The following is a 25,374-nucleotide window of genomic DNA, read 5'->3' on the forward strand; positions in this document are numbered from 1 at the left end:
TTCCTTTCTTGATTTTAGAGAAAGAGGAAGTGAGAGGGAGAGAGAGATAGAAACATCAATGAGAGAGAACATCGATTGGCCACCTCCTCCTGCATGCCCCTCACTGGGGATTTGGCCCACAACTTGGGCATGTGTCCTCACCGAAAATCAAACCGGCGACTTCTTGGTGCATGGGTCAATGCTCAACCACTTAGCCACACTGGCTGGACTAGACTACTTATTTTTTAGGTAAAATTAATATAAGGAATTTCTTCTTTGCTCTGTACCCCAATCAGTGGCATTTTATTTAGTCCATCAGTCCTTTGACCTCTCCAGTCTCCAACATCCAAATGATTCCAAGTTCTGTCTATTCTGTCTCATCAAATCTATCCTCTCATTCCCATCCGCACCTCCTTAATTCAAGCCCTTGTGTCTTGCCAGGATTATGCAGTAGCTCTTCGATTAAGTCCATGCTCTACACTACTGCCAAAGTTCTTTTTTTTTTAAATTCTCTTTCCGTTTTTCTTCAGATAGAGTGGGAGGGAGGGAGAAAAAGGGAGAGAGAGAGAAACATGGATGTGAGAGGGACACATCGAATGGCTGCCTCCCGCACAACCCCAACCAGGGTCGGGGACGAACTGCAACCGAGGTACGTGCCCTTGACCAGAATCGAACCCGCGACTCATTGGTCTGTGGGCTGACCCTCTAACTGCTGAGCCAAACCGGCCAGGGTTAGAGTTCTTTTTAAAAGACATGTGATATTATCACTCCCTTAAAACTCAGTGATTCCTCATTTCACATGCAATTTCATTGCATGACTTTTAAAGGCATTTAGAATCTGACCAGTTGTTCCTTCTCTCCAGAATGCTATCCCCTTCCTTGTTCACCTTTAGGACCAAGTTTACTATCTCTTCTGCTGTTTACCCTACTCACTGCCTCTGCTGCATTCCCACAACTCATATAGTTTTACTGGTTTGACTATTTCAGTTACTTGTTGTCACAGTGGTAATACAGTGCCTGGACCTGCCTTCTCTAAGATAATGTTTGGTTTAATTAATAACATTTGAGAATTAAGCTCACCATTCTTGGGCTTAGTTTCCTGTAGTATAAATGAGTATGAGTACAATGTGGTTTTGTAAGTTAGAAGCTTCAAGCCTCATGCAATGTTGTTGCAAACTATTTCTGGTTATCTGTGTTCTGTATCAGAATGGATGCTACACATAAAAATTTGTATGTCGAAATTTTTCATTAGATGGAGGTGAAAAGGGGAGTTCATATGATCTTTTTTAGCATTGAGCTAAACATTTGGTTTTTCAAGTTTATTCTGATTTAAGCTCACCCATTTACAGAGATTTAATATTGAAGGTGAATGCGTATAGAAATGCTTGCTTTAAAAAAGGAAAGAAGAACTTTTTCATTTGTAGGAATAAATGTGATACTACACTTTAAGATAATTAAAAAGCAGTGGGTTTTTGCCCTGGCCGGTTTTGCTCAGTGGTTAGAGCGTCTGCCCGCGGACCATAGAGTCCCAGTTTTAGTTCCCACTAAGGGCACATACCTCGGTTGCAGTTTGTTCCTGGCCCCGGTTGGGGTCATGTGGGTGGCAGCCAGTCAGTGTGTCTCTCTCACGTCGATGTTTCTCTCTCTCTCTTCCCCCATCTCTCCCTCCCACTCTATCTGAGGATAAATGCAAAAATATCCTCGGGTAAGGATAAAAAAAAAAAAAAAAAGGCATTTTTTAAATTCTGGCCTTGAGTTACTGAATTACTTGCCTATTGTCTACTAAATTCTGCCTTGGTGTTAACATGCTCAATATTTGTTGATTAAATAGTTTTCTTAAAATTACTATTTACAGGTATAACTATGGTCCAGTCCTTTAAAGCAATCTCCTCATTCTAATATTTCTAATACTTATGAAAACTTTTTTAACTACAAGAAAAAAAGGAGTTAACAAGTAACAATTAGTATATTTAGGGGCATTTTTTCTTTTTCATTTTTACTGAAAAGGTAATTAATATTCTTGGTTTGTCTGGTTTTTTGTTGTTGTTGTTGTTGTTTTTTAAGGGCCAAAAGTTGTAGTGACGAGCAAATCTTCCTCCCACCCCAGACCTCAAAGTTCGTTTTGCTAGTCCCTTTTGTTGCCAGTTAATAGATGGAGGTACACTGTAGGCACTTCGGCACTTTTTAATTTACTGTATCAACATATATATTAGCATCTATACCTGAACCTCATTCTTTTTCATAGCAGCAAGTATTCCATTGTTTGAATGAAACTATTTAACTAGTTTTCTATTGATGGTCATCTAGATTATTTCTAGTACTTATAACCAGTGCTCTCATGAATAGTCTCATACACATCTTTATGCATGTATGCAAATGTATCTGTAGATTAAATTCACAGAAATATAACTGCCAAGTTAAAAAATATGGGGGAGGGGCTTTAAAATTTTGATATATGTTGCCAAATTTAGAAGAGTGTAATCTTAGAAGATGAAGATTTCTGATATAGTCCTATTTCCCCTGTGAATTGTATTATATATATTTTTTAATTATTCAGGGTCAGCTTTGCATATTTGCCAGCCATGTGTGTTTAAATGCTTATATTTTAGTGACAAACTTCACAAACTGCAGTTTAAAATGGTTAAAAGCAAATATCAATTAATAATCAGATGCCTATTTTTCCTTTCCCACAAAGAGTTGCAGGGGAGCATCATCTTTCTTGAGGCTGTACTTGTTTAACAGTGCTAGGAGTCCTTCTTTTCTTCCTTTGGAGGTGAGACTATCTGACCCCCACTCCCCAAAAATGAATTAACTTTTAGAAATGCATCTCAAAATGAAATAAGGTTTTGCTGACAGGTGAGTGAAAACAGTGATTGGAAATAAAGACTTGAGTCTTCCCTCTTGCTTAAACCCAATGAAATTATGATGCTTGCCCAAAATAAAAGTTACAATTCCTATGTGAGGTTGTCACATTCTCACACTGTATATTTTCTTTCAGATTCCTTTGTTTCTTCCTCTTCCTCTCAGCCTGTATCTCTATTTTCGACCTCACAAGGCAAGTCTGTCATTTTTTGTGTGTACATTAATAAAAGAAAAATGTTGAGAAAGAGGCTGTAACCGGGGATATATGGCATAAGTTTTCTATTGCCCTCGAATCCCTTAAAATAAAAACGAATCACAAGCCAGTTCTTTATACTATTTAGCAGTTTCCAATGGATTTTCTGTAAAGGTTAATAAAGTAGAATGAGGCTAGGTGGATCTTATAACAGCATAAGCTTGAGATGTGGTTTTGAGTATTTCTTAAAAATTAAAAACTTGCCCACAGAATTCGGAACAGATTGAATTGTGGCTCAGAAAAAACCCACCCCCAGAATGCATTTAACTTACTGATTTTCAGTTATGTAACTGCTTTGAAGAATTACTGGATTTGGAAAAACAGTAAAAAATGTGCTTCTACTGAACTAATATACTCTCTTAGCTAGTTTTTTAGTGTGAACTTCTCTGAAATTTATCCCAAGAGCTTGGCTAGTTCCAAATTGCCTAGGAACATTGAACAAGTCAATTGACTTTTTAGCAAGCGAGGCTTGTTTTCCTACAGATTGAGCTGTGACTTCTTTTTTCTAGATCTGCCAACCAATGAGGAAGGGAATCTGAGTGAGATAGCTATAGGTTGTGGAGGTGGTAGCACTGCCAAGAAGCTGGAGGAGAGTGCTGTGTGCTTTGTTGATTTGCACTAAAAAGCACTGCTTTGCTTTACTGTTGTACTTAACATCAATATAGGTCAGTGGAAAACCCTTATTTTTAAAAAGGTAATTAAACTCACTAGATAAGTCTAAGAAACCCTGTGCAGTTTGTTGTCCCCACTGAATTCTCTAGAAGTCTGGATGCTGGCTTGTTAGGGAGACTTGGACATTATAAGAATAAAAATGTAATGAGGTAAATGAACGCAGCAAAATATTTTCAAGGTTTAATCTACTTCTTAGGAAACATGATAGATATGATAGATAATTTGTTGCTTTTAAGTGATACTTTGTTGATTTTAAAGGCTGCTAACATAGAGCCCCCAAACCCTTTATAATGTGCCTTGCTGTATTTTGATATCATGTTGGTCAAATCATGACCTTTGAAATCAATGTGTTTACATTAAAAGATAGATATTTTGTGAATGTTAGAAAGTAACTCAAACCTACAAAGTGATTCTTGACATCTGGAACCCAACCAGAATATTTTTGTTAATCTTCACCTAAGGATATTTTTCCATTGATATTTTTTTTTCTTTAGAGAGAGTGGAAGGGGAGGGGAGAATCATCAATGTGAGAGACACATCGATTGGTTGCCTTCTGCACGCACCCCAACCGGGTCTGGGAATCGAACCTGCAACCCTCCAGTGCAAGAGCTGACACTCTAACCACTGAACAGTGCCAACCAAGGCTCGACCAGAATATTTTTAAGGGCTTTGTTTTGTTTCCCCATTGGAAATTCAGTAATTTAGGTAAATAGGTATTACATTTATTCCACTCTGGAAAATAAACCAGTAAAAATACAGTGTAAAAAGAACAAATAATTATGTTTCTCTACTGTAAATATTTTAGTTCTTATAAAATACATTCTTTATAGTTATAACTTTAACTTTTTTTTATATAGAAGGGATAATTGATATCCTAAGAAGGGTAACAGTGTAACCCAAGCACAACATACCTAGTGTATGAAATGTTGGGAAGATAACTATCATAGCTTTAAAAATTATTTTAATTCTTGTTAGGAAAAATTACACATACACTCAAGTAGAATGGAGGCAAATAAAAAGGATTTTTTAAAATTAAAAACGAATGTTTAAGTAGGCTTCAGTTTCACAGTGAGTTTGTAAAAGAGAATAGATTTATCATTCTTTTAGCTTATAAAGAGTTATGTTGAAATCTATAATCATGTCCTCAGGTGAGGAATAAAAAAAAAAGTTATTTTGACCCATGCAGATTCAGGATAGTGTTATTGCTAAAAGGGTATTGTAAAGAGACAGTTAAAAATGTCATATTCCCGCCCTGGCCAGTTTGGCTCAGCGGTTAAAGCGTCGGCCTGCGGTCCGGAGAGACCTGGGTTCGGTTCCCGCTAAGGGCACGTACTTCGGTTGCAGTTTGTCCCCGGCCCTGGTTGGTCGTGCGGGTGGCAGCCACTCGATGTGTCCCTTTCACATCGATGTTTCTCTCACTCTCTCCCTTCCTCTTTCTCCCTCCCACTCTATCTGTACAAAAAATGGAAAAATATCCTCGGGTGAGGTTAAGAAAAAAAAAAAAAAAACATTAAAAAAAAAAAAAAGGTCATATTCCCTGCTGTTCCAATCCAGCCTCTATTATGGCGTTTCTTTTGCAAAACAAACACATATAAACACACACGTAATAGAAAAGTAACACAGTTGGTGCTCTGCTTCATTGGCAGGTCCAAAGAAAGATCTGTTCAGTTGTTTGAGGTAAGTGATTAGGTGTGTTCCAGAGTAGCCAAGATTGGTGCTTCTAGCCTGGCCTGTGTGGCTCAGTGGAACGAGCGTCATCCCATGGACTGAGAGGTCCTGGTTGGATTCCTGGTTAGAGCACATGCCTGGGATGCAGGCTTGATCCCCCTGTAGAGGGTGTGCAGGAGGCAGCCAGTTGATGTTTCTCTCTCACATCAGTGTTCCTATCTCTCTCTCCCTTCCTCTTTCACTGTAAAATCAATAAAAACATAAGAAATAAAATAAAAATAAAGGAAGCCCTGGCTGTAGTTCAATTGGTTAGAATATTGTCCAGATAAGCCAAGGTTTTGGGTTCAATTCCCGGTCAGGGTACATACAAAAATCAACCAATGAATACATAAATAAGTGGAACAACAAGATTAATGTTTCTCTTTCTCTTTCCTCATCAGTAAATAAAATAAAATAAATAATAAGAGAAGAGGAAGTTGTTGGTGTACTGAGACATTTTCACATTTAAAAATGAAATTTTTAATCCTGAAATATATACTTATCATTATTGGGCTTCAGTGAGATGCATGTGCCAAACACTGTTATTAGTTTGGACTGAGTAATGACAGCCAGTTTAGTATTTCAAAATAAATTATGTAATATTTACTAAGTTGTACTACTTTGAGGTATACAGCTACTTAAGCTAGCAGTTTAAGGTTTTTGAAAGCTAATGACTAGATTTGTGATAAGAATGTCAGTGGAATAATCAGTTTTACTCCTCAGTAGGTCTTTTGCTTACTGATTCCTCCCCTCTCCCCCCATTAAAAGTTAAATTGCAGCCTAATCCCTGAGCAATTCAAAATAAGGGAGTTAATAATGTTTTTCTGTATTGTGAAATAAAGATATGAAGAGGTATAGATGTAGTACATGGCTAATTTTTACTGAGTTTATACAATGCTCAGTACTTTATTGTTATTTTTTTTAATATTTATTGATTTGAGAGAGAGAGAGAGAGAGGAAGGGAGAGAGACAAGACAGAGAGACATTGATTTTGTTGTTCCACTTACCTATGCATGCATTGGTTGATTCTTGTATTTGCCCTGATGAGGATCAAACCCAAAACCTTAGAATATCAGGATGATACTCTAACCAATGGAATTATCAGGTCAGGGCTTAGTACTTTATATGAATTATCTCATTTAATCTTCATAGCCACTTTTATGGAGAAAAGATACTAGCTCTTTTACCAGTTGAGAAAACGGGGGTTTAAAATGGTGAAATAACCTGCTCAGGGTCACACTGTGACAGAATTAGCGCCTAGGACTTCAAAGCCCATGCCCATAACCACTACGTAATATAAAGATGATAAAGTATATTTGTTGGATTTTAGGGTTTACAGATATTTTTAGAGATGTTATTTTGAGGTTAATATTAAAATCACAAGAGCAGAAGAGGCAGAAATTATTATTTTAATCATATTATTGCTTCTAGTTATCGCAATTTAGTATCATTTGGGTGGATGTATTCCTTCCATCAGACACAAAATCAAACTGAAATTTGGGTTCTACTTTTGAAACCTTTGATGAAAGAGTAGGCTGGAAAAGACTGATTTTCTTTAGAAAACATTGGAAGAAAAATAGGTGAAAATAAAATAGGAGAGGATTCCTCCACCATGCAGAACTGGAAGTGCATTTGCAGTAATCAACATTTGCATTCGAGTAACGCAGTAGGCATCTGGAATAGGAAGTTAAACACTGAACTTTGGGGCAAGCATTGAGGAGGAAAATTTGCCAGTTACAGCCTTTTTTTAAACAAAAGCAAAACATTTTTCTTTGTACAAAAGAGATTTTTTGTTTAGGATCTAGCTTGGCTGCAAAGTGTCTGCTGGCTGACTTCCTATTTTGATGCTGCTGTGGCTGAAAGTTGCTGATGTTTTGCACGAAAATTTGTCTTTCTTGTTTTGTGAACATGAGAAAATTCAAGTGTAGGAAAACCTATACCTGAATATTTCAAGCCTCCCTTGTATGTATGCATAATATGTATGTGAAAAAGTAAGCTGGCAGTGTTTCTTCACTGATGGTTTTTCCAAGTTACAGGTACTCTTTTAATTAAAAATAATAATGCCTAAGGGGTGGAGGAGTAATCAGTAACCAAATGGCAACTGTAACAGACTTGTAAGTCATTCACTCTTCTTAGGAAGAACTAAAGGACAGTTTGGGGAGTAAGAAACAGTGAAGAGAAGATATTTTGAAGCGCAAACATATATATATATACACATATACATACACGGTTTTCTTTACTTTGAATATATTTACTTGATGTGTACAAGGCATTCACTTGGAAGTTTTTGCATCATGTAACTTTTAATTCCCACCTTGTTCTATAAGATAAAATACCCTGAGCATAGAAGAGGGGAATTTATAACTCAATTCCCACACCATATTCTCTAGCCAAAAGGAACTTTTCCTTATTCCAATTAAAATGTCAAGTTACTGTGCTTTAAAATTAGTATATGGATGTATTTAAAACAGGCACAAAGGGACAGCTCCTGCCCCATCCCCTTCTAACCTGCAGGTTGTGCTCCCGGACAGAGGAGGCCTGTGGGGAGTACGAGTGTCAGCGTCATCTGTGGGCTTTTTACAGGACCAGTGTTCTGAAATACAACTCATTCTCTCTGCTCTTCTAGAGCTAATAAAATATAATTGAGGTGTGGTTCTCAAATCAGATTTATTCCCTGGGAACTTGTCATGCAGATTCCTGAGCTTTATCTTCATCTAGCAATTCTCAGTCAGGAAGTCAGAGGTGAAGCCTGTGAAGTACTAGTGAAGTACCTGTCGATGCTCTGAAGTTTGAAATGGACTGTAAAAGATGGTGCCAAAGGCTGTTTTTGTGCTAGGTTATTAAATGGTTCAGCTAGTCGGACATTGAACTAACATATACTTTGTCCTTAATGGTGATAAAGATCATTTACTGAAACATTTTGTTCAGGAAACTTTTATCTTTCAACATTGGCTTACAATTTTTTTTTAATATTGGCCTGCCTTAAATGTCTTTATCCACATAGAACCTAGTTCACTTCTTGGAATGTCATAGGTATTTGGTTTGTACATCACCCAAAATTTTGAAGTAGGTAAAAGCTCTTTAAATTTCTTTCTTTTATTTGTGAATGGTAGGAGGGAAGGTGTCTAAAACTCTGAATGAGGATTTTCTATATTATTTACCAGGTGAAAGTAGTTATAATTGGACAGTTTGTCTTTCTTTTTTCTCTCTCCTAATAAAAAGGCAGATGGTCTGGAGTCTGTATGTCAGGGGAGTTTTGTTTTTGGTGTTTTTTTTGTTTTAAGAGTGTGATGTGTGGGGACATTTGTTGAAAATTTGCAAAGTGCCAGATGCTGTTCTAAGCACTTCACATGTACTAATTTAATCCTGACAGCAGTTCTCAAGTTAGGTGCTTTAGTATCCCCATTTCTTAGATGAGATTAAGCAATTTGCCAAGGCCACATGATTAGTAAGTGCGATGAAAGGAATTTGCATATTTAATTGGAAATTTTGGCTTGGGGATGGTCTAGAAATTTAGAATATAACTGCCAACTTAATTTCCTAGTTTTGTTTCAGAAAATATACTTAAATGGAGACATAAGAATTTAGAGTTTAAGAATACCAGGGATAACCAGGGAGCTCAATACTTGATTATTTGGGAGACATTCTATGATCATTATAGGGTTAGGACATTTTTATCTCTAACCATATATTGACTCTGTTCTAGTAGATATGTAACCCTTGTTTGTTAATAGAGTATTGCCATATTTTTAAGTGATTAGAATTCTTGAAAATGAATGTGCTCATTAAATCCTTTAATAGCAATAGAAAATATTCATAATGAGGGAATTTTTTGACACATTTGTTTTGAGTCTTCTGTTTTTTGTTTTGACATTTTTATTTTACTTTATTTTATTTATTTTTTATTTGTTTTGAGTAGTGTTGAAAGTCTCTTGTATTGCATGTGAAGGGCTGGGTCTTTTGAAAGAAGAAAGGGTAGTGAACATTTTCTGAGATGTAAGATAATCTGGAGTTATTTCATCAGGCAGTTTTACAGTGTATAGTATTTTAACAGCTAGCAATTTTCAAACTCCCTGGTGTTTTCTGCTATTTTACCAGGTACAGACTTGGACAACACCAGTGACTTATCAAGTGCCATAGTGACTAATTGGAAGAGTCTTTATTTGCTTATGGAAGCTGTTCTACAAGGCTTATTAGATTCTGGTCTTTGTTCTATTTATGTTTTCATTTCTTTATAAACTCTACTTGCAGCCCATTCTTTTCCATTATCTTGGTATAACTCAGGTCTGTCCAAGTTTTAACCAGCCAAAGAAATGTCTTTTCATTTGCAAAAATTCTGAACAAGATAATTAAAATCAAAGCACAGGTGACTTTTTTGCTACATGTGGGAAAGCTTGATTGACAGTCATAGAGCTAGCACCTGCATCTCCCAATCGCTAAGGAATGAATACAGCATCATACTGTTTACCCCCTAGGCTTGCTATCCATTCCAAATAGTGTCACAAAATTATTAGTAGGGAATGTGATCAAGTTCTTTTGTCCATATAATAGTTATATCATATTACAGAATCTTTAGTTAAAATGCTTGAAATCTGTCAGGCAGTTATGGCATTCAGTATAGAACTTGTTGGTATTGTGAGAATAAGATTGCTGACCTAGCTCTGTTCAGCGTGGCTCAGTTGGGCACTGGTCAGGGCACATGCCCAGGTTTCAGGCTCGATCCTCAGTAGGGGGCATGCAGGAGGCAGTCAATCTATGTTCCACTCTCACATCAGTGTTTTTCTCTCTCCCTTCCCTTCCTCTCTCTTAAGAAATAAAGAATTAAAAAGTATTTCTGACCAATCTTCTAGCTGCACCTCAGATTATTATACACATCATTTAAAACTTTTGAAGTATTAAGAGTTCAAGAAAGAAGAGAAGCAAGGCTTGGGAAACTGAGAAGTTTGTGTCCTGACAAGGCATAGGATGTTTCTACTGAGCCTCCCATCCTCCCCCACCCAGCAATGTTTGTATTCTTTAATCAGCAGTCAATGTAGGTTGCTTTCTTTTTCATTTCATTAAGCCCACCACCCAATCATCCTCATTTTACTTACTGGTTTTGCTTATTGTCTATCTCCTGCTCTGTATTGTAGGCTCCACAAAGGCAAGGATTATTTTCTGTTTTCTTCAACTGCTTTTAAACTAGTTTCTAAAACAGTGTCTGGCACATGATAGGCACTCAATAAATTTTTGTTGAATTATTCCAAATTCATTTTGTCCATTCTGACCTGTAAGATGCCAGGTCAGAGTCATCTGAAATCTCATTCTCTATAAAACCTATAAATTGAGCATTCTCTGAGGTGGAGTCAGTTTTACACACCTCAAAGTTTTATTCCTGTTTGAAGGGAGGGGTTCCCAAACAGTTTTACCTTAGTCCAGGTCTAGTGCATTGAGCGTTTCCTAGTAGAAACAGTAACTAGTAAATTCAGTAACAATACATAGCTCAGATTATAGAATATTTCTGATGTAAATGTAGCTTATAGTTCTTTAAATTTCAGGAGTTTAAACCTACAGTGTTGATATTCATTTATATCCTTAATCCACCTTGCTGAAGATCTATACTATGTAATGATAGATGTGACCATGTGTACTACATTAGAACTAAATATAAATTACAGCTCACTTCAAATACTTTCTCTCCTGCTAGTGCAGTCTGTACCACCAAACTTTTTTTCCTCAGTTTATAAAGACTTTTTACCCAGATTACACTCATACTATTCTAAAAGTCCAATTCCTATTACATCAAATTTCAGCGATGTCTTGAAATAGAGGAATATTATCTGGACTTTGGGAACATTTTTTTAAAATATGTTTTTATTTTTTATTTTTTTAAAGAGAGAGGAAGGGAGAGAGAAATGGAGACATCAATGTGAGAAACATTGATCGGCTGCCTCCTGCACACCCTGTACTGGGGATCGAGCCTACAACCTGGGCATATGCCCTGACTGGGAATCGAACCAGGACCTCTTAGTCCATGGGATGACACTCAATCCACTGAGCCACACTGGCCGGGCAGATTTTTATAATGAATTTATTCATTGCAATAAGATGTTCTTATTTATTTTCATATTTATAACATTATTTTGAATAAGTAATAGTTTTTATTTTGTCTAATAATTATTTAGCTTCTCATGTGAAAAAGAACATAAGCTGAATAAGAGTAAGCCCAAAGATTTTTCTCATTCACTCTTCCCAATTATTCCTCCACACTCAAGGCATTGCTGTCCTGAGTCTACTTAGGTCTCACCTGTTCAACCTGAACCTCTGATTCATTCATATGGAATGATTTAAGACCTACTTTGTTCCAGCTCCAAAGATGCAACAGTGTGCAAGAATGCATCAGACAGCGCCTGCCCTTGGAGCGGTTGTTCTGATCTTCTTTCCCAATAAAAACTTGTTAGATTGGGAAGTTGGAAAACAATGTGGTAAATCAGTGCTTACTGTGCTATTAATAACTGATAAGCCTTAATTAATGTATGCTTTTTAGAAGGACATTTTCTGTTTTAAAAGGACATTTCCATTTTCCAGGATTTCTGGAATTAACTCTTCTTAACTTAAACCAATTTGCACAGTTCAGTTGGGGTTAAATTGGCAAGTTGGTGCAGGAGAGTTTGGAACAGGCCAACTTTTTCAGTACCTTTAGTTTAAAATATTGAGGCCATCTATACCTGGGACCAGTCTTCCCAGTGGGTAGGACAGAATAATTTTAGTCTGATTTTTAGGCACAGAAGGGATTCACTGTCTCTCCTGAAAATCAAAAAGAACTCTAGTCATTATTTTTTCTTCTCAGATTCTCAGACTATAACAGTGGATTTATAGAAGCAATGTGTTCTGTATTGTTCAGTTTACAGATGAGAGCATAGCAATGCTTTATAATATCTGTTGTTTCTGTTAAATAACTCTACTAAAACAAAGAAGAAAAACTTCCCCAGATTTCCCAGTCTCTTCTTTCTGCTTTCCCTTTACAATGGAAAAAGCAGACTGAAAAGTATTTTTCATGAATTTTTTGTTGTTATTTGCAATTTGTAGCATGATATGGCTTTTCTGTTTCACCTTGGGCAATTTTATGCATGTCTTACTGGATAACTGTTGGCATTGTTTTGTTAAATATTTGTGTGTGTATATATACATCCTGTGTGTATATATGTAATTTTAAAAATAAAAAGCATGCTGCTTGGCCTGACTAGCTAATGTGTACTTGTACTTGGTAAACAATTTTTTTCTTTCAAATTCTAATCATAGAGGGATTGAGCTCTCTTTGCTCTGATGAGCCACCTTCAGAAATTAGGACTTCTTCCTTTTTCTCATCTTCTGAAATACATAACACTGACCTTACAATATTACATGGAGAACAAAGCAAAGTGTTAGGCAGCCAGACTATTTTGGCTGAAGAAGGAAAAGGAAAAGGCTGCTTGGCTCTTCTAGATGTGAAAAAGATGGAAAAGTCTCCGGGGACCAGTAAAGACGGAGCCAACTCCCCCGTTTCTATTGCAGAAGGAGGTCACTGTAACCGTCCTTCCATTCCAGCCAGTTTCCCAGATCGTCCTGCTTTTCTCTCTAAAGAGGTTGTTCAAATGCAGGAGCAAATAAGTGAAGATCAAGAGTCCAAGAACCCAAGTGAGATACCAAGTAGGGACAACAAAACAGCCTTGGATGCTGATGGCAAGTTCATCGCACTAACAGCCCAGAAACCAACCACCGAGCAGTCTAAGGCAGAAGGCATTTGTACATACTCCTTGTCCCCATGCAAAGTTTCAGCAGGTGGTATTATTGAAAAGGATTCCCCTGAATCACCATTTGAAGTAATTATTGACAAAGCAGCATTTGACAGAGAATTTAAAGATGCATATAAGGAGAGCGCAAATGATTTTAGTAGTTGGGCAATGCACACTGATAGAGAGTCATCTGCAGACATTTCAGAGTCCAATGACAAAGTATTTCCACTAAGAAATAAAGAGGCCGGGCGTTACCCAACCTCTGCATTGCTCACTAGACAGTTTTCACACACAACTGCAGCATTGGAAGAGGTGTCTAGATGTGTGAGTGATATGCATAACTTTACTAATGAAATATTGACTTGGGATTTGGTTCCCCAAGTGAAACAGCAGAGCAATAAATCTGACTACATCACAAAAACTACAGGACTTGATGTGAGTGACTATGATGCAAAAATTCCCGTTGTAAATCTTAAAACTAACACTCATCAGAAAATTTCTGTATGTTCTATTAATGGGAGCACTACCATCACTAAATCAACAGGTGACTGGGCAGAAGCATCTCTCCCACAAGAAAACGCTGTAATTGAAAAACCTATACCAGACTGTCTCGATTCCACAACAGACATCAATATCAAAGGTGTGCGAGACAATGTGCAGACACAGGATGACACACTCTCAGAGTTACCTGGGTCTCCTTTTGAGAAATGTGTCTCTTTGGGTTGTGGAGTGACCACAGTGAAAGTGGTTTTACCTGATGGCCACCTGGAAGGTGACATGAACTGGCAGAGCTCTGTGTTGGGAGAAGGGACAGAGGCTGATAGTTCTGGTGAGTCTGATGACACAGTAATAGAGGACATCACAGCTGATATTTCATTTGAAAGTAACAAAATTCAGGCTGAAAAACCCGTTTCCATTTCAAGTGCTATTGTAAAAGCAGATGAAAGAGAAATCAGAGAGATTCTCCATTATAACAGGGAAATCAAAACATTTGAAAACTTTGAAGAGTTGATCAGTGACTCTGAGCCGAAAGTTCAGCCTGATGTTCTCAAAAAGAGTCCAGCTGGTATGGTGGCTTGTTCCCAAGCATGTGATATGAATGTCATGTCAGGAGATGTGAAGCAGTCGCATAGAATGAGTGAAAATATTCCTGGAAAGGTTGTTACCACTGAGGACCCAAAACTTCCTTCAGCATTTTCAAATATTTTTAATAAGATGGAACTCTCACTAAATGTGACAGGCTCTGCCTCTTTGGAGTCATTACATGAAAAAAGTATTAAAGATGTAGATGATTCTTCCCCAGAGGACCTGATAGCAGCCTTGACAGAAACCAGGGAGAAAGGAATAGTAGATAAATGTGAAGGAAATGCATTTGAAGCAACGTCAGAGAAGACTACAGAGTTCAAAACAGCTCTTCCTGTAAAAGTCTTGCTTGAAAGTGAGTCAGGTGGTTCCGAAATTAAAGACATAAAAAGCAAGTACTCTGAACGAAACAAAGAAACAAGTGGAAGTGAGCTTCTGGATGTTTTCTCCACCCAAGGATCTTCAGTAGCATCTCTTGACTTAGAACAGGAATGGCTCACAATCAAAGCCCTTAAAGAAGTGAGTGAAAGGCAGGTGGAGAAGTCGGCTCCTGCACAGGATCAAGTAGAATCTCCTTCTAAAGAAATACTCAGACAGACTCACACATTTGCTCCAGAATCTTCTCAGCCACAGAGATTTTGTGGTGTCCCAGAACACACAGATGTCGAGACTGGATCTGATCTCGGGATTTCCAAAAAGCCCACTGTTATCAAAGAAACTACTAGTGTAGATTTTATTTCCAGCCTTAGCAAGACTGAACTGGTAGACAAGCATGTCCTAGCAAGACTTCTGACAGACTTCTCAGGTAACCATTTACATTAGAAATACTGCATGTGGTTAATTCTGCTATGATTAATTATTTATCGGAGTGCCATTTTTTTAGTTTCTGACTTATATTTTTGAAATTATGGCTAAGATAAAAACACAGTATTAACTGGAGAAAGGTCGGTTTTTTTAGTGGTTGATTAGGTTTTCTTTCCTTTTTTTAAGAGAGAGTGGAAGGGAGGGAAGGAGAGAGAAACATCGATGTAAGAGACACATCAATTGGTTGCCTCCTGCATGACCACAACTGGGGCCAGGGATGGAACCTGCATGTACGTGCCCTTGACCGGGAATCGAACCCAAAACCCTTCAGAGTGGGCCAATGCTCTAACCATGGAGCCACATCTGTCAGGGGTGATTTGGTTTTCTTATACAAATATTTCCCAAAATAGTAGACCCCCTCATTAAAATTAATATTCTGCTTATAAAAGTAATTTTTTTACTACAATTTTTTCTAGGTTCTTCTTTTCTTATTTATTGACCCTAGGGTGAACACTGATTTTAATATCTTTGGGCTCTTATTTATTTGCAAAGCTTATTTTAAACCTCCATAATAATAGCACTGCTTAGCACTTGGGTTTTTTGCTATGGGCCTTATGAAATCTATTTGGCAATCAAAGATAAAAGAATTCCCACTGGGAGGGATAGTAAATGAAACTTTTAATTACTTTGATATTATACCATAGAGAGTTTATGCTCTGAAAGTAGGTAACCTGTATTGTACTATTTTGTAAGTAATACTTAAGAGAATTCATGTATTCTTCTACTTTGGACCTTATTTAATATTCTTTTTTTTTTTTTTCTTCATTGATTTTAGAGAGAGAGGAAGGGAAAGGGAGAGATAGAAACATCAATGAGAGAGAACATCGATTGGCCGCCTCCTGCATGCCCCTCCCTGGGGATTGGGCCCACAACCTGGGTATGTGCCCCAACCAGGAATCGAACCGGCGACCTCTTGGTGCATGGGTTGACACTCAACCACTGAGCCATACTGGCCGGGCTTATATAATATTCTTCAGGCCAAACTGATTATATGGTACTAGAAACCCTTCCCCTTATCTTCCATTCATTTGAATGATTACTTTCCTAGCAATTGGCCTTCAGTTAAATTATTTCTAATGCTGTCTGTTCTGGTATCTTGGAAAGTGTAAGAAAAAAAGGATATTTAAGGCCCTCCAAAAGGGACATTCAACCTCTAATCTGATACCAAGTTCTGTACTTACTTTATGGTCGGTGTTAGGTGTTATGTAGGGATTTATGGTTTTTCAAACTTGTGACAATAGATCCCTTTTTTCAAATGAAATTATATAGGGAGTTATGATATTTAAAACAAAAATGAGATTTTTATTAGTATAAACTTGTAAGTGTGATTATACCACTTACCTTTTTTTCTGTAAGGTTTTGCTATGCATAGAGTGGGGAGGGGGCTCAGCCCTTAGCAGCTGGTTTCCTCTTCTTATTGCAGCCAGAACACTGCTCAGCTCCTCTGGCTGGGGTCACCCTCATGAGGAGCGAATTACATACCTCTCGGATCTTGTCCCTCACCACCTTGCACTAACTTGGTGTGGTTGGTGAGGTGCCAGTGCCCCAGTTGTGCCTTGGCTTCCTGACATTCTTGGTCACTTTGTGGCCCTTGTTGGGGCCCATGGCCATAGGGTACCACAGAGCCGTGGCGGCTGTGGCAGACGGGTACCATTTACCTTTTATAGAGTCATTTCCTGATTAAAGACCATGGGGTAGATAACTTGATCTTCCTAAATTTTAATCCTTAAAATAGAGTTGGTAATTTATAATAGTATTGTGAGGGTTAAATGTGAAAATGCAAGATGCAGTACCTAGGACATAGTAAACATTCATTTAGCACCAAGTATAGGACCTGGCTGGATAGTTATTTGTTAATTAATTAATTGTTAATTAAGTGAATCTTATCAGTGAAAACGTCAAGGCTTTTTTATAAACTCAAAAATTTGAAATGGCATTAAAGGATAGCTGTTACTCTCTAGTAATTGAAGATTATTGAACTTGGATTTAGGAGTACTAAGTCTCATTATTGCTTTACTGTGTCTAGAAATGTGACATTGAACAATTACATTACATCACCTTTGGGGGCTTCAGTTTTCTTATCTGTGAAGTAAGGTGTTGAAGTAGATGATCTTTAATATCACTTCAATGATATGATTCTCTGATATATCTTAGGTTTCTTCATGAATTATTATAATTCTTACAGTAATCTTTTGAGTGATGAGGCATATGGGAATTAGGCTATATGCCAGTGTCTAATTCTGGCAAGTTCCTGCTTTAGTGTGACCTTAGACAACTGGCCTAACTGGTTCAGCATTTTCCTTGTTAATATGGTGATAATTATTTTGCCCTGCTTTATAGTGTTGTAGTAAATAAAGTTCTGTGTAAATACTAATTAGTAATTCTCAACTGAGTTATTTAATCTAGTATGAGAGGTGAAAATGGCTATGGAAGTTTAGGAATTTGTCACAAATTCTGTGAGTAGTGGATATTTTTAGATAATAATTAAGGAAGATCACTATAATTAGACCAAGAAGATGACAGGTCTTCCTTTGTGGGTTTCAGAATTGAAAACCATTTTAAATGGTCTTTAAAGTATAAACTACTTTAGTAAAATGTGTCAGTCTCTAGTTCTTTTCCAAGTGCACAAGGTATACATTCATGAGTGTAGACAATAATGCTAGACCATAAAACAACTCAGTAAATTCAGAGGATTAAAATAATATAAAATATGCTCTAAGACCATAATGAAACAAAATTTTAAAACAAGGAAAATTAAATACCTAGGAAAATTCCCAAATATTTGGAAATTAAGCAGACACTTTTGCATAATCTATAGCTTAACAAAATCACCAGAAAAAAATTTAAATGGTTTAAACTGAATGACAATGAAAATACAATACAGTATATCAAACTGGTGGGACACAGTACTGAAAGGGGAACGTATAACTCTAAATACTTAGGTAAGAAAAGAAAAAATATCTAAATCCAGTGATCTAAGGTTTCAACTAAAGAAGCTAGAAAAAGAAGATCAAAGTAAACCCAAGTAAGTAGAAGGAAGGAAATTATAATGGTAAGAGCAGAAATCAATGGAATAAAAAAAATTGACAATGCCAAAATTTGGCTTTTTGAGAAGATAAAAAAAATTGATTTCTTGATTAATCAAGAAAAAAGAGAACACAGCCCTGGCTAGTTTGGCTCAGCGGTTAGAGCGTCGGCCTGCGGTCCAGAGAGACCCGGGTTCGGTTTCCGCTAAGGGCATGTACCTCGGTTGCAGTTTGTCCCCGGCCCTGGTTGGGTCATGCGGGTGGCAGCCACTCGATGTGTCCCTTTCACTTAGATGTTTCTCTCTCTCTCTCTCCCTCCCACTCTACCTGAATAAAAAATGGAAAATGTCCTCAGGTGAGGATAAAAAAAAAAGAGAGAACACAAATTACCAATATCACAAGATTCTACAGATATTAAAAGGATAATAGAATATTATGAACAACTTGATGCCAACAAATCTATCAACTTAGATCAAATGGACAAATTCCTTGAAAAATACAGCTTACCAAAGCTAGCATAATTTTTATTAAATTTGTTATAAAAAATCTTACCCCCTCACACCCCCCAAAAATTGTCCAGGCCCAGAGGTTTTACTAGAGGATTCTTCCAGGCATTTAAGGAAAAATGAGATAACACTTTCCAAATCATAGATTAGTATATAATACCAAAACTGAACAATTACAAAAAAGTTATAGACTAATATCCCTCATGAACATAGAAGATGAAAAATTCTTGCAAAATATTAGCAAATCAAATCCAACAATATATCAAAAGGTTAATGCATCATGGCTAAGTGAGGTTTGTTCCAGGAATATAAGCTTGTTTTAAGATTGGAAATTTAGCCCTGGCCAGTTTGGCTCAGCGGTTAGAGCGTCCACCTGCGGTCCGGAGAGACCCGGGTTCGGTTCCCGCTAAGGGCATGTACCTCGGTTGCAGTTTGTCCCTGGCCCTGGTTGGTCGTGCGGGTGGCAGCCACTCGATGTGTCCCTTTCACATCGATGTTTCCCTCTCTCTCTCTTCCTCTCTCTCCCTCCCACTCTGTCTGTACAAAAAATGGAAAAAATGTCCTCAGATGAGGATTAAAAAAAAAAAAAAGATAAGATTGGAAATTTAATCAACATAATTCACCACTTTAACATAATAAGAGAAAAAAATTATTTCAATTGATACACAAAAAGGTATGTGAAAAAGCCCAACTTCCTTATCTGGTAGAAAAAAAATTCAGACTAGAAATAGAAGGTAATTTCCTCAATCCAATAAGTGGCATCTATTGAAAAGTACAGCTGATGTTGTATTTAATGCCAAAGTATTGAACACTTTTCCCTCTATGATTGGGTAAAGCAAGGATGCTCAGTCTGGACATTTGTATTCAGCATCACACTGGAGGTCCTACTTGGTGAATTACAACAAGAAATAGAAATAAAAGGAATAAAGACTGGGAAAGAAGTTGTTAAACTGTCTTAATTGTAGATGACATGATTGTTTACATAGAAAACCCTAAGGAGTCTACAAAGCAACTAGGAGTAATAAGTGAATTTAGCAAGGTTATGGCATATTAGGTTAATACACAAAACTCAGTTTTAGCCCTGGCTGATTTGGTTCAGTGGTTGGAACGTCAGCCCAAGGACCAAAGGGTCTCGGGTCCGATTCCCAGTCAAGGGTTGCAGGTTTGATCCTGGCACTGGTCGGGATTGTGTGGGAGGCAACCAATCGATGTGTCTCCTTCATATCGATGTCTGTCTCTCCCTCCCTCCCTCCCTCTCTATCTAAAAATCAATGGACAAATATCCTCGGGTGAGGATTAACGAAAAACAGTTTTAGTGCATACTAGCAGCAAATAATCAGAAATTAAATTTTTAAAAGCTTCATTTACAATAGCATCAAAAGCATAAACTAGGAATAAATTTAACAAAAATAATGTGCAAGACCTCTGTACTGAAAACTACAAAGCTGCAGAGAGAAGCTAAAGAACTATCTAAGAGGAGAGCTATGCTGTGTTCATGGATTGGAAGCCTCAATATTGTTAACATCTCAGTCCTACCCAAAATCATCTATGGATTCAATACAATTCAAAGTCCCAGAAGAATTTTTCTTTAGAAATTGACAAGCTCATTGTAAAATTTCTGTGGAAATAGAACCAAGCAAATACAAAGCCATCTTGAAGAACAAAATTGAAGGACTTGGAATACTCACATCAAGAAAGTATAAACCTTCAGTAATAAAGACAGTGTGGTACTTGCAAAAAAAGTCAACAAATAGATCAAAGAAACAGAGAATCCAGAAATAAATTTCCACAAATTTAGAAACTTAATACAACTTGACCTCCTAGTTTTCACGGATCAGGAGTCTGGGCACCAGTTAGCTGGATCCTCTGCTCAGATTCTCGATAAGCATGAACCAGGGTTGTGATCTCACCTGAGGCTCAGGATTCTCTTCCAAGCTCACTGATTATTGGCAGAATTCAGTTCCTGGAGCTTGTAGGACCAGGTCCCCATTTTCTTGCTTACTGGCTGTGGGCTCGGGGTCGTGTTCAGTTCCTAGAGACTATATTCAGACCCTAGTCTCACGGCCCTCTCACGTGGTTGTTTACTTCTGCCAAGCTATCAGGAGAATTTCTTTTTAGTTTGCTTCAGGATCTTACCCAACTGAAATATATGCACAAGAGTGACTATTGTATCATAGTCACAGGTTCTGCTCACATTTGGGGCCAAGAGGAAGTATTATATAGGACATGTACCCCAAAGGGCAAGAGTTTGGGGGCCGCCTTAGCATTCTGCCTACTACAGTACCTACTTCACATGATATGATAAAATTAACTTTAGATTCAGTGACCTGAATGTAAAAACTAAAACCGTGGCCTACCCCTGGCCAGTTTGGCTCAGTGGTTGGAGCGTCGGCCTGCAGACTAGAGAGTCCCAGGTTTGGTTCCCGCTAGGGGCACGTACCCCCCAAAATAAAATAATATAAACCATAGCCCAGCCAGTGTGGCCCAGTTGATTGAGCATTATCCCATGGTCTGAGAGGTCCAGGTTTGATTTCTGGACAGGGCACATGCCTGGGTTGCAGGCTCGATCCCCAGCAGGGGGGAGTGCAGGAGGCAGCTGATTGATGTTGATGTCTCTCCTATCGATGTTTCTATCTCTCTCTCCCTCTTCCTTCCTCTCTCCCTAAAAAAGTAAAAACAACCCTGGCCAGTTTGGCTCACTGGTTAGAGCATTGGCCCGCGGACCAAAGAGTCTCGAGTTTGATTCTGGTCAAGGGCACGTACCTCAGTTACGTTTCGCTCCCGGCCTTGGTCATGGTCATTCGGGAGGCAGCCAGTTGATGTGTCCCTCCATGTCGATGTTTCTCTCTTTCTTCCTTTTCCTTCCTCTCTGTCCCTCCCTCTCACTCTATCTGAAGATAAATGGGAAAATATCCTCAGGTGAAGATTTTTTTTAAAAAGTAAATAAAAACATTTTTTAAAAATCATAAAACTTTCAGAAGAAAGTATAGGAAAATACCTTCATGATTTAGGGGTATGCAAAGATTTCTTAGGTCACAGAATGCACTAGCCATGAAATTAAAACGTCAATAAATTAAGCTTCATCAAAATTGAAACTTACTCATAAAAGACACCACTAATAGTCGAGCCATTGACTGGGAGAAAGTGTTTACAGAACATGATCTGCCAGCAGGTGGCAATAAAGTTCATGCAGTCAGGGTGGTTTTTCTGATTTGCACAAAAGTAGGTTTATTTGCATTTATTTTATTTGTCCCTTTTTCCTTCTCAGATACAGCATGGTCTTTTATTCACTGGGTCCCAGCCTTATAAGTTTTTTTTTTCTTTCAAATATTTCTAATTTAAAGTATAGCAAACGTAAGACAAAAAAACTCCCATATAACCCTTGGTCTAGTAGTTCATCAGTTGTTAACATTTGGTTATTTTTACTTTATCATTCCCTCCCTCTTCTCTATAGACACATGTGTTTTTTTTCTGAGCCATTTAAGAGTTGGTTGCAGCCCTGGCCAATTTCGCTCAGCGGTTAGAGCATCGGCCCGCAGATCAGAGAGTCCTGGGTTCAGTTTCCGCTAGAGCGGTGGTTCTCAACCTTCCTAATGCTGCGACCCTTTAATACAGTTCCTCATGTTGTATATGGGTGTATCTGCATCTGGGTGGACCTGCCTGGAGACGGATAGAGGAGCGGTGCCTCGGTTCCTAAGACCATCAGAAATATGTGTTTTCCAATGGTCTTAGGCAACCCCTGTGAAAGGGTTGTTCGACCCCCAAAGGGCTCATGACCCACAGATTGAGAACTGCTGCGCTAGGGGCGCGTACCTCAGTTGCGGTTTGGCCCCGGCCCCGGTTGGGGTCATGTGGGTGGCAACCACTTGATGTGTGTCTCTCACATGAATGTTTCTCTCTCTCTCTTCCTCCCTCTCTCTCTCCCACTCTTATCTGAAGATAAATGCAAAAATGTCCTTGGGTGAGGATTTAAAAAAGAAAAACTGGTTGCAAACATCCTGCCTCCTTTACCCTAAATACTTTGGGGTGTGTTTCTTTTGAACAAGGAATTTGTTTAATAGTACACTTAAGTTTTTATCAAATTTAGGAAATTTAACACTGATACAGTGCTTTTATCAATTATATTGTCCATATTCAAATTTTGTCAGTTGTCCCCATGATGTTCTTTGTAACTATTTTTACCCCCGTATCTAGAGTCCAATCTGTGATCACACTTTGCATTTATGTGTTGCAAAGTCTCTTGTCTTTTCACACTCTTGATATTTTTTAAGAATATAGGCCATTTGTTTTGTAGACTATTTCTCAGTCTGCATTTATCTGGTGTTTTCTCATTAGACTCAGGTTTTATGTTCTTGGCAAGAATACTATAGAAGTGATGTTATATCCTCAGTACATTACATCAGGAGGCACATGGTATCAGTTTGTCCCATCGCCAAGCATTGTGTTGAAACTGTTCTTGATCCTCTAAACATTGTGTGTTGAAACTGTTCCTATAGTTATATGAACGGTGACATACATATACTTGGACTCTGACTATGGGAATTGCTCTTGTAAGTAGGTAGCATTCTGTTCAGCTTTCCTGTTCAGTCAGGTGAACCTGAATTGCCTCCCATTTCTCTTTCTCCTTTGCAACATCACTGTCTGGGACTCTCAACCTCTCCTCAGTGATCCTAAAACCTACTACTTTCTCCTAGTAGTCACATCTCCTAGCTGGAATCTTGGAACCAATAAATAACCTTGATTATTTCTTCTATACAATGAGTATATCTTTAGTGTTTTCTTAGTTTCTAGTTAGGTTCCCGTGGGCTCTAGCAAGGTTAGGCTTCAGAGAACAGTATTGAAGCTGAGTATGGGAAAGAACTAGGTGCCAGTGGGTCAGCTGGAGTCAGATTCAGGTTCATGTTACTCTCAATCACAGTCTTTCAAGCTATCATATTTTCATTATAGTTCAAGTTTGAGTGGTTTTTGTGTGCCATTTATAGTGCTAAGTGTTCTACATGCATTAGCCTTATATATTTCTTAAAACAACTCTAGGAAATAGGTGTCACTTTCTTCGTTTTATAGATGAGAAAACAAAAGTTTAGAAAGGTTGATTAAGGTAATGTGCCTAAAAATTATCAGGACTCAAACTTATGTTTCTCCAACTCCCTTTCTCTCTCTCTCTCTCTTTTTTTTTTAACATATATATAAACGAAGAGCACAGAAGAAATTTGGAATAGAGTTATTAATGTTGAAGTTAGCCTTTACAGATTGAAATTCAAATGTATCATTGCTAGATTGGAGGTGATTGCTAGTAGTGTACACCCAGGGTTTTTGAGGTTTCTTCAGGTAGAAGAACTTAGATTTTTCCAGGTTGGATGTCCCCAACCATAAAACCTACTTGCCTGGGACAGTCTTGGTTTATTATACCTATTTCCTAACAATTATTAATAGTGTTCCCACCTATTTTCAAAAGTATCATGGTTTAGATAATTATTTGATCCCCTACCCATAATCCTTCCTGAGTACCCTTCGGATTAACAGAGACTGGTGCTTCATTGTGACTGACACGAACAGAGCCTGATTGTCTTTATTCACTACTCTCTGCCCCCAGCCCGATTCATACATTTCAGTTTAGCTTTGGTTTCATAGCCTATTGACCCAAATGATCTTTAGGCATAGTTTGTTTAATTTAGTCAACAGTTATCAAGATTTTACCATACTTGCTCTTCCATCCTTTCTGCTGAAACATTAGAAGTAAATGATACTTCACCCCATTGTACTTCAGTAGCTACCTCCAAAAAATAAGTTCCCACATTTTTATAAACCTGTCCAGAAACCAGAGGAACCTTTTGCTCTGTGAATATCACCCCTGACATAATGTGATTTTTCACCTATCAGATTCTCTGAAGGAGGGGGCACCTGTAATTGCATGCCAGTGTCCTGCTTCTCAGGCATGCAGGACACAACCAGAGGACAGTCCTGGCTACTGGCTCCTGGGTGTCCGTGTAACTTATGTTCCCTTTTCTTTCGACAGTGCATGATCTGATTTTCTGGAGAGATGTGAAGAAGACCGGGCTTGTCTTTTGCACCACGCTGATCGTGCTGCTTTCCCTGGCAGCTTTCAGTGTCATCAGTGTGGTTTCTTACCTTATCCTGGCTCTTCTCTCTGTCACCATCAGCTTCAGGGTCTACAAGTCTGTCGTCCAAGCTGTACAGAAGTCAGAAGAAGGCCATCCATTCAAGTGAGTCGAAGGATAACAAGTAACACTTTACAGTTTAGTGAAGGGGTTTGCTGAAGCTGGGCAGGTGTAAAATCATACCTGACAAAAAATCAAGAATTATATGGTCCAATGCAGCTGGTTTGTGGAGTGAAACAACAACTAAAAACTATGGCACCACCCTAAGAAGTGACCAATTAGGAGCCAAGAACTTTTTGACAAGCTAGAGTCTCACACGTTAAGACCAAAGAGAACTGTCTAAATTCCTGAGCAGGGTAGGCAACACAGCATCAGGGGCACTCAGATGGGGGCCAAGCACTTGTTTAAGCCTCACATAGTTAAATCTTAAAACGACTTTGAAATCTTGGTATTGAGGCTGTACTCTTAGTGATATCGGAACTCAATGTGTTTACCCTTGGTGTTATCACCGATTTCCTTCTTCTCCTTTAGTTTTCCTTTTTTTTTATT

The 25,374-nt window shown here is 38.0% G+C and overlaps 1 protein-coding gene across 3 annotated transcripts in view; it reads left to right on the forward strand.

The window, feature by feature from the left end:
* RTN3 (reticulon 3) overlaps window positions 1-25,374 on the forward strand; it is a 43,612-nt gene that overhangs the window by 12,040 nt on the left and 6,198 nt on the right. Inside the window, exons 2-4 of one of the 3 annotated variants that reach the window (XM_036260248.1) lie at window positions 2,978-3,034; window positions 12,755-15,115; window positions 24,723-24,930. In XM_036260248.1, the coding sequence (XP_036116141.1) occupies window positions 2,978-3,034; window positions 12,755-15,115; window positions 24,723-24,930 (2,626 nt within the window). The remainder of the gene's footprint in view (window positions 1-2,977; window positions 3,035-12,754; window positions 15,116-24,722; window positions 24,931-25,374) is intronic. The other 2 variants (XM_036260246.1, XM_036260247.1) reach the window with 2 other exon arrangements.

This window comes from Molossus molossus, unplaced genomic scaffold (genome assembly GCF_014108415.1).
Source record: "Molossus molossus isolate mMolMol1 unplaced genomic scaffold, mMolMol1.p scaffold_m16_p_13, whole genome shotgun sequence".
Lineage (NCBI taxonomy): Eukaryota > Metazoa > Chordata > Mammalia > Chiroptera > Molossidae > Molossus > Molossus molossus.